At 40.5% G+C, this 14,521-nt stretch overlaps 2 protein-coding genes across 6 annotated transcripts in view; one reads left to right on the top strand and one right to left on the bottom strand.

The window, feature by feature from the left end:
• TOM1L1 (target of myb1 like 1 membrane trafficking protein) overlaps positions 1 to 8,237 on the top strand; it is a 49,685-nt gene extending 41,448 nt beyond the window's left edge. For 2 of the 5 annotated variants that reach the window (XM_072938624.1, XM_072938627.1), the window contains 5 exons: positions 1,133 to 1,184; positions 3,270 to 3,375; positions 3,812 to 3,893; positions 6,891 to 6,955; positions 7,535 to 8,237. In XM_072938624.1, the coding sequence (XP_072794725.1) occupies positions 1,133 to 1,184; positions 3,270 to 3,375; positions 3,812 to 3,893; positions 6,891 to 6,954 (304 nt within the window). In that variant the 3' untranslated portion in view covers position 6,955; positions 7,535 to 8,237. The remainder of the gene's footprint in view (positions 1 to 1,132; positions 1,185 to 3,269; positions 3,376 to 3,811; positions 3,894 to 6,890; positions 6,956 to 7,534) is intronic. The other 3 variants (XR_012059503.1, XR_012059504.1, XM_072938625.1) reach the window with 3 other exon arrangements.
• Positions 8,238 to 8,639: 402 nt separating this feature from the next.
• On the bottom strand, positions 8,640 to 14,495 carry COX11 (cytochrome c oxidase copper chaperone COX11). The gene is made up of 4 exons (XM_015251387.3): positions 14,145 to 14,495; positions 10,872 to 11,027; positions 9,417 to 9,542; positions 8,640 to 9,049 (listed from the first exon to the last, which is right to left on the bottom strand). The coding sequence occupies exons 1-4, from the start codon at positions 14,493 to 14,495 to the stop codon at positions 8,867 to 8,869; spliced, it is 816 nt and encodes a 271-aa protein (XP_015106873.2). The 3' UTR covers positions 8,640 to 8,866.
• Between the last annotated feature and the right edge of the window lie 26 nt (positions 14,496 to 14,521).

Below are 14,521 nucleotides of genomic sequence, written 5' to 3'. Positions count from 1 at the left end.
CTTATTTAAATTCTGTCAGGAATGTTGATATTTTGCTTTTAGTAGGCAAGCAACCTCTTGAGGTTTATGCTGCAGTTGCAACCTGCCTTCTGGGTGCTTTGGTTCCAATGGCAGTTAAGTTTTCAGAGTCCCTGCAGTGCTGTTCAGATCTGTCCCACGTGTGTGCCACCCAGTAGTCAGTCTAAGGTCTGGACAGCAGGCTGTGTGTGTAGTTCTCAACATCTTTGGCATCAGCCATGGATGCACAGATCAGGGTGTGAATCCAGGATTTCATAAACAACTTGGAGGTTGTTTTCCTGAATTCCTCCCTTGTCATGATTTCTCTGATTCTTGGCTTTCCTGGGACTCCCTTTATTTTGCTTTTTCAGTAAGAAAGCTGAAGATTCGCTATGCCATGCATTTCTCTGACTATGTTTGTGTTGGGGACCAGACGGCAGCACAGAAAGGATAAAAGAAACACCAGAGGTTTGCCCCATCCTCTTGGCTTCACAGTTCCACCTATTAGAGAGGAAGGTACCCCTGTCCACACTGCCACTTTCAGGTTTTAGGCTGCATTGCATCCTGGTTGGGGAACACCAGAGGGGCAAAACGTGGTTAAGTTCACCAACAATTCAGTGATACTCAAATTCTAGTCTCCCCTCCCAATCTGTCTGTAACTACTAGTATTTACTTTTCAGTCCTCAGATATTTATTTGTCTCATGCATCCTGTCTAGGTTTATTGTAGTTGCATTTGGTGGGAGAGACAGGACAAAGTGTGTTTACTCCAACTTTACCCTCAACTGTCCCCACTTTGTAACCTCTACTCTGCATTGCCCCTTGTTCTTCAGGAAGTGATGGGGTGATAGCCACTCTGACACAAAGGCTGAAGGCTCTGCTGATGGGTGCAGTGTGCACGCTCCAGGGTCTCAGGGCAACTACTGCTAAGGGACAGTGCTTTGCCTGCGCTCTTGGTGGGACTTGGGCGTCATGACCCGGTGGGCACTAAAACCAATGGCAGTTGTTCTATGAAACTAATCCTTGTGTGCAGTCTGAAGGTACATTTTAGATTTTGTTTTTAGACGAGGAAAGTCATCTTCTTGCATCTGTGTCCTCACTGTAGGGTAATCATTCTGTGTTATCACACTATCCTAGGTTTGCCCAAAGGACCAGCCAAAACCTCGCCTCAAGCCATACGTATGAGAGTGTAAGTAATGAAGGCCTTCCCTGGCCGAGCACCTAGTGAGCCGATTATCATGGCTGAAAAGGAACTCCTGGCCCTTAATTCTCATGTTCTGCTCAGTGTTTCTTTGTGTATGTAACTTGTTCGGGCAGCCTTTGTTGGGACTTTCCCTTGTCTTTTTAATCTTTTAAGATGGGCAAGTTGAGCCTCACTTCTATGAGGACGATGGTTAAGGACCCTAATTCCCTTACAGCTGTTGATGTTTGCTGTCTCCACTTCTTTCCTCCTGTCCACTAACAGACTTCAGACAAGTTCTCGTCCCTCCCACTTGACTGGCAGAGCCCTTGCCTCACCCTAAACCTCCAGGTGCTAAATCTAGTCCTGCAGTTCTCAGTCCTCGTCTTACCCGATCAAAGCAGGTGACAGGGTCAGTCACGTCCTGCTTTCTGCACATCTGGCTTTCAGACACCACTCATTTTTGGTTCTTCTCTCCCCTCATTTCTTCTCCATCCCCTTTGCTGGTCCCTTCTCCTCTTCTGGCCTTTCAGTCTTGGGGACCCCAGGGATCAGGGTTCAGCCTTCTCTAGTTGTATTCATTCCTCCATGGTCTTTTGGTCTCATATCTTGAAATACATTCAGATTCTGATGACTTCCAAGTTGCTGTCTCCAGCCCATACCCCGCCCCTAAACTCAGGACTCACACCCACTTCCCACTCACATCTTGCTTTCTTCCCAGCCCCAGCTCCCGACTCGCTCTGCCTGCCGGGAAATGACCACTATCTCAGTTGCTTAGGTCAAAACCCTTGCAAAAATGTTCTTGGCTTCTGCCTTTTAACCTTTTACCTTCAAAAGATATCCATTATCCAGCCAACTCTCTCCACCTCCACTTCCACACCCAGTCCAAGCGACCATCAGATGGACACTGCAGTGGCCTCCCAGAGGGCTGCCTGCCTCCGCCTTCGCCTCCCTCTCCACCCCCTCCCCTATCACAGTCTGGTCTCAAAACAGAAACCAGAGCAATCTTTTTTAAAAGTAAAGTTCGTGTTATGTTACCCATCTGCTCTAAACCCACCTCTGATCTGCTTCCTCATCCTAGTTTGCTCAGTAAAAGCCTGAAATGCTGATCTGACCTGTCCCATTACCTCTCCAGCTCGCCGCTCTCCCTGGGCTCACTCTGCTGCAGCTGCTCTGGCCTCCCCCACTTCAGAGCCGATGACCTTGTGCCCCCTCAGATAATCAGGGACCCCCATCAGAGTCAGGGCTCTGCTCAGTGTCCCCAGGGGTGAGACATTTCCTGACCACGACTGTCGAGCAGCACCCCACCCCAGCCTCTCTGATCCCTGTTGCCCCGCCTTTTCCTGAGAGCACTTGCCATCTGACATCTGTCTACAATTGTTGACTGTCTGCTCCTTGAAGGCAGAGATTTGGCCTGTTTTATTTATTGCTTTATTTATAGAGCCTGGCATACAGTAGGTGCCCAGGACATATTTGTGAAATGAATGAAGAAAATTACAAGAAGAGATATTTCTTTTTTTTTTTTTTGAGTGAAGGTAGATTTATTCAGAGAGATACATTGAAAGGTAAGAGAAAGGCCACGAGGTGTGGGGGTTGGGTGCTCAGATTAAAAGTAGGTACACACTCCATAGACAGAATGTGGGCCATCTCCGAAGAGGGAGAGAGAGGGCAGTGGCCAGAAAGAAGTATTTCTAATTAAAACTTTAATCTTTATCTGTAAGTCCTGATTTGATAGCATCACCTTATGCTTTTTTTGTAGCTAATGTTTTTTGTCCTCTTTGAGGCCAGGGTTTTATATTCTGTGTGGAACAAGAGCCATTCATTCCTGCTTCTTTTTTTTTTTAAGCAACTTTTTTAATTTACATTTTATACAGGAAATGAGGTACAGTGGGCACGAAACCAGACAGAAAAGCAGTAAATTTTGTAAGGGATCATTACCTAAAAAACTAAAATAATAGTTAATAATGACTGATCCTTATCTGGTTGAGAGTACATGGTTCTTGGAATAGTGCCACTTGGAAGCCTAGGAACCTAAATAATAAAGAGAAGGTTAACGTAGAATGTTTATTTGAACACACACTGTGCTTTCTTCAGATTCCGGAATATTCAAATTCAGTATTACTGCAGCCGGTTAGTCTCCAGAACATCCCAGCAACACCATCAAACCAGACACTGCCCTCCTTGCCCAGCAATCATCCAGGTATTTGAAACTTCATATTTTGCATCGAATAAGGAAACTTGTGAGAATAGATGGGTCTGCTGGAGATTTATTGGTAATTGAAATTAGATACACGGAGAGGAAAAATTAGAGTCCACTTGCATTTTGAAGCCGCATGAGATGAATGCAAGACAGACGCCCTTACGGGTGACATCAGGTGATTGCAAAAATCCTTGCGTTGCACTGAATATTTTGAGTGCTGAGGTAAATGAAACTTCAGTGGAAATTTGGAAATCTTTTTGTCCTATATAGATTTGCTGTACTTGGAAGCAGCCTTGGACCACCAGTGTGCTTGTTTCTGGTTGTCAGTGTTTGTTAGTTTCTTATGTTTGAAGTCTTTAAGTCATAAAGAGGATAGTAATTGTATCTCCTTGAAAAGCACAGTGCGTGTTTACTGGTCTTTGTGTTGTCTCTACAGCGATGTCAAAGAACGATCTCCGGCCACCCAATTACTACGAGGTAATGGAATTTGATCCCTTAGCGCCTGCTGTCACTACAGAGTAAGTCACTTACGAAATGATTATGTTTTGCCTTGGTTCCCTTTGGTAGCAGAGCTAACAGGGCTTGGTTATACATTTTAACTTTATTTAGGTCTTGGCAGAAATCAGTGACCTTATTTAAAAATGACTTACAGGTTTTGTGGAGGCTGTTGCTTTTAATGGTCTTGTCACTCTCGGCCTTGAGACTGAAAAATAAAAATGCTGTAGTTGCACATTTAAGAAATAACCAGAACCATCGTGTGCATTAATGCATTCCTGGTAGATGCCTTGGTGGAAAGTCAGGTTCTCTCCAGCTTAAAAGGGCACTGTTCACTGATGAGTGACATAAATACCACATCGATGGGATATTTCACTTGTTCTTTGACTAATGCCAAAAAAAAACTTACATAAGGCCTTTTTTTAATCTTTACTACCTACGACAACAATGTGTTTAAAACGGATTAGTGTAAAAATTACTTTTTAACTTGAAATCCTTAAAGCAGCATTATTTTATGATTTCGTATTGGCCAAGTTAGAAAGTGGGATATTTCAAAAAAATATCTGGACCCCTGGATTCTTTTGGATACGACCGCAGTGCCAGGCCTGCATTTTTACCGGCTAGCAGTAGCTTGGGGCTGCGTAGTAGCTGCCTGTTTGAGATGAGACAGGCTCTGCACCCCACCAGCACCCCCCCCTCCGGCCCCCTGCAACCCTTCATTTGACCTGCCTGGCACGTGTAGGCATTTGAGGTCTTGGCCCTGGTCTAAACCTTCAATGTAGTGATCCATTTTGGAATGATTTGTGAATAAATGTTGATGGGCTTAGGAGTTCATTCAATATTTTTCCTAACAGGCTTATGAAGTTTTTCTAGGTCATTCTGCTTGGTGTAAAGCATTACTGAATACATTAGTGGCTTAAGGAATTAGAAACTGGTTAAACTAGGGATGCTATCTGGAAACTGAATATTTTTATCAGTTTCCAAATAAAATTTGGAATTTCTATCCAAATAAAAATTGGAAAAGTTTATTATATTCTGGTTAATTAGGAGATTGTTGTAAGCAGATGAGGTAGTGCAATGGATATTAAAGGTAAGAGAGACAGTAAGGAGCTGGAGAGGTGTCTTTGGACTTCTCTTCCACTGTGGGTCTTACTTCCTAGGGGGTCGGGTGTCTCAGTTCCTTTGAAAGTTCCATGAAATCCAAAGAATGTCTTCCTAGGGGAAAGCACAAAATCTTACAGAAAAGTTCTGAGATTTTCCACATCACTGTTGTCCATGAACCCCAGGTTAAGAATTTCTACTCTAGCAGAACAAGAGTATAATAGTTATGAATATACATATACGTACATATGGTTCATTCATTTGACAAATGCACTGAACACCGTGCAAGGGACAAAGCTTGGTGCCTAACTGATCACGTTGAACCTCACGGGGGTTAAATCTAGTGTGGAGGCAGAAATAAATCAGCAGGCAAATGTGTACTTACATATTATTAATAACGATAGAAAAGAATATGTTGACCATGTGTAATGGGAGGAACTGATTTAAATGTGGATTAGAGAAAGCTTGACAAAGTGACATTAAGGTTAAAACCTGCAATTTTTAGTCAGGTGACAAGTTTGGGTATCACTGTTGTAGACCCAGGGAACTACTTATGGAGAGACTTTCTGTAGAGGGAGAGTTTGGGCACATTCAAGGAAATGGAAAAGCCACGAGCAAAGAGAGCAACAGGGAACCTATTACCAGGTATGGAAATTGCAATTTGGAAACAAAAAGAAGGGAGTGCACAACTGCGATGGCTATCACTGAAGACAGACAAGGACAAAACTAGATAATGGATCGAGTTAACAAGGAATCATTGGTGATTTTAGTAAAAGCATTTTGGCAGATTGATGGGGACAGAGCCAAATTTCAGTGCGTTGAAAAGAAAGAGACGAAGTAGACAGTGAGTGCGCAGGTTAACAGTAGAAACTGAAACATGAAGGGATTGTGGAAGGTGGTCTGGCAGCTGGAGGCTTACTGAGGTGGTTATGTAGACATGGGATGAAGGACTGTACTGTTTCATAAAATGGGAGCTGCTGGAACCTCTTGGCTCCTGAGGGGTAGGACTTAGTAAAGAAAGAGAAGTTGAAGAGTCAGAAAGGGAGATACTAAATGAGTGAAGTGTTTGAGAAGCCAGGCGGAGATAGACAGGGTCACTGAAGTAGATGATGGAACAGATGAAAACAGACTTGAAGACTGGTGATGGAAACACAAGGAAGTTTCCTTACGAAGGCATTTAATTTATGAAGATGTGAGGTTTCTGAGAGAGGAGACAGGATCAGAGATTTGAGGTGAGTGAAGGAGGTTTAAACGGTTTTGTGGAAAATGAGAGACAAGACTTACTACAGAAACATTAAAATTTCTGGACAGTGCTGGGGCCTCTTGTAGTTGGTGATCATGCCTTCATTGTGCCATGATTTTTATGAGTTTTTTTTTCCTTATCCATATTTTGTTGTATTATGTATACTACTGTTGTATTTGGAGATACAGGTATTTTTTAGCTACAGACATATGTAAGACAAATATAAAGAACTGAATGAAGGTTGTCATAGAAAAATTGCTATATACAAAGGACAGAGATGATAGTTATATACTAAAGGTAGCTAAGGAGTTTGGACTGTAATAATGTAAGTTAAATAAGCCAGAATATTAATATTTTTAAATGTTTTGAAGTCAGGAGAAGCTGAACAATTTTTGCTTTTTTTTTAAAGCAGAAAGCAAACTGTCCAAATTTGAGCCATATTTCTCATTAAATTACAAGTAAAATGGTTGTATAAAGATACACATTTATAAGCTACATGGGAATTGCAGCATTAGGTTTAAGAGGGCTATAATGTAAGTTTGTTTTTATTCACTGATACAGCCTGAACACCTGAGACAGCACCATATTTTCAGTTAAGGTGTTGGCAGTTAAAAGCCAGAATAGTACACTCAAGTTGGTATGTAACCCTTTTGCCATGATGGCTTGTTTGTTTCAGAGCTATTTATGAAGACATTGATGTCCATCACCATAAAGGAGCTCAAAGTCACAGTGACTGCTGAGGTAAAGACTTCCATTTACACACCTTACATTCCACATGACTTCAATGTATGTATCACTTTCTACATTTAGTATTTACATTTTGTATGGGCCATCTCAGTCTGACACTTTGGGTAAAATATCACAGTTTCCTCTGAATCACTCAAATTGTAATGAACCGTTGTTCACTAATGAAGCACACTCTTTGTGACCATGTTAGCTAAAAATTACAAATCTTGGGAGTGCAGAAGCTGTTCATGGTCCAGAAATGTTCATGCTAATAAAAACAGATGATCAGTGAAAACTCCTTAGCACTAGAATCAGATTTGTCTTTTAATGTGCAGTTAATACCCGCTAATTGGGACTGACAGAGCCCATTCATTGTTAGTCTAGATGGGTCTGGCTTCTACTGCTTTATTGATCACTCCATTTTACTAACAGATGCATGGCCAACAGTAGCCCATTAACCTTATTTACTCCCTTTACACCCTCCCCTGTGGAAGAACATTCCCACTTTCCTCTACTAGACTGTGGGTCTCTAGTTATCAAGGAATGGAGAAAGAGAGGAAAGATGGAGATGGTTGACCCTTCTTTTTATTCCAGGTGGACGTGGATGACCGGCTCACCAGCTGCATTACAGGTGCCAATTCTCTAAAAGGTAGACTGAGTCCAGCTTTGAGACCCAGAAGACAAGACCTGCCAACACATCAAAACCATGGTGGCACGTTTCTCCTCTGCAGTAATGAAGTTTAAACAGAAGAGTAGCAGTTCCAGAGTAACATTAATGGTTCCTGACAGCAACGCAAGCTTTATCTCAAGAGAACTTGGTTGTAACGTACATTCACTTAAAATTGTAGCAGAAGAAAAATGCATGGTATTGAGGCCAACCAGGTTAAGTGTAGCAAATTAGAACTCATCACAAGAGCTAGGTTAAGAGTTAAGAAACATATTTGATTACAAAATAATTGTTAATAGATGAAAGCATAAAATGTGAGAAACAATATTTAATTCAGGAAGAACACCGAGTGCCTTCATTTAACTCAAGTTGAATGTAAACGTCAATTTGCACTTCTTTATAAATACTACTCTTGTTTAGAATTGTAACTGTAAAAGCCTTTATGATTGTAATTTCATTGTGGTTCAGGTACCCTGAAGAGGTCACTGAACTCTGCATCAGGTTGCCTTTAAATATGATTCTTCCTAATACTAAATGTTCTCTTTTTTTTTTCTTTTTGGAAGAAAGACTACTGAAAAACATTCAGTTATGTCATAAATTACAGTGACAAATAAATTACGATTGAAACAATACTTTTTTTTTCAGGGAAGAATTTCTAATGTCAGTAAACCTTCATAATCTGACACTTATATTTTAACATTCAGGGACTTGGAACTGTAGTAACAAGAAATGCTAGAAGCCTAGTGGATATAGTTATGCATTTTATTTAACTTTCATGGTACCAAGATTTCAAAGTAATTATTCAGTACTCTGAATGTAAAATAGCCCTAGATCTTAAAGGAAAAATACAGTGAAATTTGAAATCAGAATGTAATCTTTGTCCATTTTGAGCTTTTAAAATAGTGACTATTCATAATGAAAGTAGTAACCCACTATTCTAGAAATAAAAAAAATTCATTGCTACAAATATGAAGTGCTACTAATTTGAAAGAGAACCAGTGAATCAAGCTGAATCATCAGTCCACACCAACGTATTTGAGAAACAATGCAGTTTCTTTTAATACTACTTAAACTCTAAGTATGGTTTTGAACAGTAATACATTCTAAGTAGGGTAAATTAGTTGGGAAAAAAAAAAGAACCATCAGTACATAATATTTAAAATAGAAGGCTTCAAGTTATTGTAACTATTTTTCCCTGAGAAGACAAGTTACATGATTTTTCAAAAATCACAAATTTGAAGCAGGACTTGCTGCTGACTTCAGTTATAGCCTGGGACTGGCAATTTATGCCCCTCCTTTGCCTCAAAAAAAGTGTAAGAAAGAGTGATGAGATCAACATTCACCATTCTTGGATCTTCAGCAAATTCAGGATCAATGTAGAAAAACACTGGCATATCTACTTCCTCTTGTGGATTGAGCCTTTGTTCTTCAAAGCAGAAGCACTAGGATTCATAGAAAGGAATCATTTATTAACTTCTCTACTCTAAAAACTACTAATTCATCTCATTTGCTTTAATAACCATACTATTAATTATCATCTAAGTTCTGTGATAAATAACAGTGTCTTTTCATCTCAGATTGAGTTTTGCTTTAAGGATTGAGAATCAGCAAATCTTCTCATCTTAAAAGCAGATATCAAAGTTTGGCTCTCAACCTCTGCATAGCTATTATAAGCAATGAAAGTTTGAAGTTCAGAAGAAATGAACTTTTCAAAAATTAGTACCTACTAAAAAAACACTGCAGGAAATTTAGTAACAAACCATCCTATGTACTTTTATCACATTCTGTATCATCTGCATTAAGTTGTACCTGTATTTTATTGAAATACTGTCCAGCTTCAAATGGTACAATATTGTATGTAGAAATTCCGATTACTGGTTTGTCAGTAGGATTCTTAGCTTTATAAAACGCCAGTGCAGTCTCTCCTGGCACTACCTGTATTAAGGAAAGTAGACATTATCAACACTTTGTATCTCAAACACAGCTCTTTGTTTCCCTCCTAAATTAGTCATATTACTTTACCTTCACACCATAATACCTAATCTAATGTTAAGGGTCAGCAAAATAAATTGTGAAAACTACCAAGAACATCTGATTTTCAGATGTTACTTGCATATGTCAATGAAGAACCAATGCCCTATTATGCATACTTAGTTACAGATTGTCCCCTTGTATGTCTGAAGTCTTCAAGTAATAATCTGCAAATGAAGTTATTTAAAATGTGTCCAAGAACAAGCCAAGCCTAACTTCTTAATACTTACCCCTGAATATCATACAATTAACTAACGACTCTTTAGAAAAGATTACCAACCTTCAACTTAGGTTACAACCAGAGTAAATTAAATGTGTAACAAGACTCAAACTGATTGAATAGAATTTTTATTTAACCAAAAAAACACTAATTTTTTTTTTTGAGAGAATAGCAGATGAAATAAATTGCAAGGCTTTAAAATAGTCAACTTCCAAAGGATGCTCTGTTGCATGTACCAATTTAGCCACTAATTCCTTAGACACTACTATGTGATTGGAACTATTATTCAGAACCATAATCTATAAAACTCTCCATCACTTAAGAGATTCAGATTCAGTCAGGATTATTAAACTGGAGAAGCACTAATATAAGAGTTTTCCAATAGGAGTTACAGTTAAGCTTTTCTGGCTATTCCTTGGTTTATGAGATAACTTCAGTTAAACCCTCTGGGAGTCCATCAGTCAAGATATTAGGAAACTTTCAAGGTGTATAGTCATTCTGAAGTAGAACATGAGTAGTATGATTACTTCAAAGATCCTCAAAAATTACAATTTTTTAAGGGACAGGGATACTTTTGATGTAAATTAGTAAACTAGTTTTCACTGTAGCTAATGATTTTCAGTATCTTTCCTATATCATCTATTCCTGGAATAAAGTCAATTACAAAACATGACAGCTTGCTCCCACTCTCAAGACTAGTGACCAGAGACTTCTTAGTGAACTCTTTATATAATTCTAATAAAAACATGCCATTTTTTTCCATTATTCCAAACTATGGAACAATGACTTTTACTATAATGCCATGTAACTTAAAAGTTAAATTCTCTTCTGTTACATTAGGTGTAAGGCACTGTCAAAGAGCAGCCTATTGGAATAAAAAAATTACAGTAATGGAATCTGTATTTTGAAATTAAGTTTAAATGAGTGTTTCCTAAATCGTGAAAACAGTTAAGTGATGAAAGAAATTATACACTGAAAAAAGTAATCTTCTAAAAACTGCTTTAATCACTTACGTATATTTCTGTTTGCTGAGGTCTGAAGTTCCACTGGAGACTTGCGTGCACATCTGCATTAAAGGTGACTTTAATGATGCGATCCTTAACAGGTACCATGTGTTCAATCTGGTCTGATGCATGACCTGCTACCGCTGACCCTCCAAGTCCAGTAGTCTAGGAAAAGATGTTAAAACGTAATAGGCTGAACAATAGTACAACAGTTTTAGTTTATTGGAGGAAACAAAATTTCTAAAACAATTTTACTTTAATAATCCAGCAGGAGCCAAGTTTACATACTATCACGGACCATTTCCTATGAATGTGTCAATGGTTTGACCACTTTTTGGGTGTCAAGGGCCTATCTTTGTTAAAGACATTTCTTTAGTAATCACTTGCTTATCGGCATGGTCGAAATGAATCCTTTGGAAGAGAGAGAGGACTCTCCACTGATAATAGAACTCAGAATTTTTAGATGAACTTTTCATTAAACATACTAATAATATCAACTACTATTAATAGAAATAAAATTTACCCACAACTCTGTCATTTCAATAAAACTATAATTCCATTTTCCACGTTCCTGTCCTGGTCCTTTTCCACATCACAACTTTTAGAGCACAGATTAGTTTCTAGCTTCACTTCTGCAGTCTGCTTTCCTCAAGCATCGTAAGTACTTTTCCATGTTGGTAAATGTTTCGTAAATTTTTTTTTCTGTATGTTTTTGTATAGTACAGCTTTTATACAGATATCACCAGTCACTCAGAAAACCTGACCTCTTTGGCCACTGAATCAACTAACTAATCATGAGGCATCAGGATAATCTGTGTCTGACACTTCTTGCCTATCTTCATTGCCATTAATTATTTCCTTATCACAGACGCTTAAAAAAAATCCTTACTTCAAGGGTCATCATTCTTCTGATACTTGAGGTTGCCAGAATTCTGGTCTCCGGATAATTAATCTGTTACTATACTAGGAAAAAAATACCAAATTTAAGTCTAGGGAAGACTCCCAACAAAAATAGCATTCCTATCTTAGCTTGTTACACAAGTCAACTAGTTTCACTCAACTGCAATCCGATATTATCAAATTACATTATAGCCCTAGAAGATGCATCAGACAGCAAGCCTTCATTTATCCTTTTTAATAGATAATTATTTTCTGCTCAATAGAGCTGAGTTTTAAGATACAGTGCTCAAGTTTTAAGATACAACTCTCTTTTTCCTGAAGACGCTGAGTCACTTGAATAAAGATTCCTTAATGTTTTCTTTCTGACAGTCTTGGAATATAGATTCATCAAATTTATTGTGTGTTGATTTTGAGAAATTAAACAAGAACAGAAAAGGGCATTGAAAAGAAAATGTCCTGTGCTCCAGCCTAGTTCTGTCACTAGCTCCAAAAACTAAATAAATCATACTTTCTATGGGCTACACTTTCCATGCTTGTAAAATGAGCTCAGTGTATTAAGTGGTTTATATAATCCCTTATTTTGAGCTCTAAAGTTCTGTGATTCCAAAAGTGAAAGGGATGCTCTTTTGGAAATGTCACTATTGAACATCCAACTGTGATTTCAGTTTAGGATTACAAATTACAATTGTTTTTACTTTTCCTGCCCTGCACTTTCCTACACAGGCACGAAGTAACTGTCATTCACTTCAGTTTGGGGCAGGGTTTCTCAATCTTGGCACTCATGACATTTTGGTTAGGATAATTCTGTTTTTTGGGCGGGCGTGGGGGGTGGGCCTGTCCTCTGCACTGTTGGATATTCAGCAGCCTCCCTAGCCTCTACCCAGGTTATGACAACATAAAATGTCTTCAGACATCATTAAATATTCTCTGAAGAATAAAATCAACCACCTGCCTCCCCAGCCCCTCAGTGGTTTGGAGAGATCTACACTTGCTGTTTTAGATTCAGTTCTGCTTATAACTGGTGGTTTGGGGATTCATGTTTGGTCCAGGCTGGCCCTTGATGAAAATTCACTCACATTCTATGCTCATCCTCCAGAAATCAAGCTACTGCACATTTCCACATAAATGCTGATATTAAGAGACGGAAAAGAAAAAAAGTCCTCTAGCTTTCTGCTGTTTTCAGACATTATTGAAAATGAAGGCAAAAGTTAATATCCGTAAGAACAGGGGAAGTAAGTCAGGCCTTATCAATAGTGGCAGGAAAAAGCAGTTAACCAGTGATTCCCAAATCCTGCACACTGGGATCTTCAAAATTATTAATACCTGACTCCCACTCCAAGACCTTCCGATTTAATTGGTTAGGGATGTGACCTGAGTGTCAGAATTTTGAAAAGCTTTCCAGGTGACTCCCATTTACAACAAAGTTTGGAAATCCCTATCACTCACTCACTGAATGAACCCAATGTGTAGCTCTCATTTGTATTTTAACAGAAATTCCTGGTCTCCACCCAAGTCTCCTAATCAGCATCTCTGGGGTAAGGGAGCACTGACATGTTTATTTAAGAAGCTCCATCAGTGATATTAATGCCCAGACAAAGCAGCAAACCACTGCTTAAGAACTTAGGAGAATACATATGAAATAGATGAAGTGTGCCTTTGTCCGTGGTTCTCAAACATTAGTCTGCATCAAAATCTGCTGGGGGACTTACTAAAATGCAGATTGCTGGGCCCACCCCCACAGTTTTTGATTCAATAGTTCCGGAGTTGGACCCAACAATTTGCACTCAAGTTCGCCTCCCAGGTAATGGTGCCACTGCTCGTCTGGGGGGACTGCACTTTGGGAACACCTGATCTAAAAGGAAGCCCAAGCTAAGCACATTACAGCTCCATATTAACGAGGAAGTTCTAATTCATGCTAGTTTGTACAGATAAAAAGCTACTCCTAGTTTAAATACAAGGAGTAAGCATACTCCCCTTTCCAGAGTTAACCTTTGCACTGAAACCGTATGTGGTTCAAAGGATGAATGTACTAACATATATCACACTTTAACAAGCAGGACGTGTGCGGGCAGCAGGAGGGTAAGGCAGATTGCTGGATGTCGAGTACAGGCTGCAGGCCTTTTCCCGCGACGTAGCTGAGATTAGGGACTTCACACGGCAGAACGGTATAAGCACGACCACTACCACGGCTCGGGTTCTACTGGCAGCTTTGTCACTAACTTCTCTGGTGACCTTGGGCGAGTAAGTCACCTATTAAGGCCTGTTTCCTATTTGGTGGGTAATCTCGGACATCCCTCCGACAACGACGCCAGGGAGCACCGCTGTCCAAGGACCTGCCTGCCCCGCACCTCCGCCCCTCCCAGTGGGCAGCGCCGGCCCTACCTGGCAATAGAGCCGATAAAGGGGCACGGCGGCGTAGGACGCCCCCAGCATGCCCACGGCGGCCGCGGCCACGTACGTGAGGACCGTCCTGTTCCGCCGCCGCCAGTCCTCCTCCTGCGAGCGCGTGAAGGGGTTCGTGCTCTTCGGCCGCCGCGGCGGCTGCACGGCCGGGCTCGGGCGCCTCCACGTCCCGAGCCGCCTCAGCCCGCTCTCAGCACCGCCCGTCCCGCTGCCTCGCGGCCTGAGGCACGGCTCTACCCTCTCCGCAGGCCTGGCCGGGGACCCCGGGTGCCGCCAGCGCCAGCCACACAAAGCGACCCGCCTCCATCCCGAACACCAGAGCCCTCCCATAGCGCCCGGAAAGAACGCCCGCCTGT

This window comes from Vicugna pacos, chromosome 16, assembly GCF_048564905.1.
Source record: "Vicugna pacos chromosome 16, VicPac4, whole genome shotgun sequence".
In the NCBI taxonomy this organism is placed as follows: domain Eukaryota; kingdom Metazoa; phylum Chordata; class Mammalia; order Artiodactyla; family Camelidae; genus Vicugna; species Vicugna pacos.
This window is presented reverse-complemented; position numbering and strand designations above follow the sequence as displayed.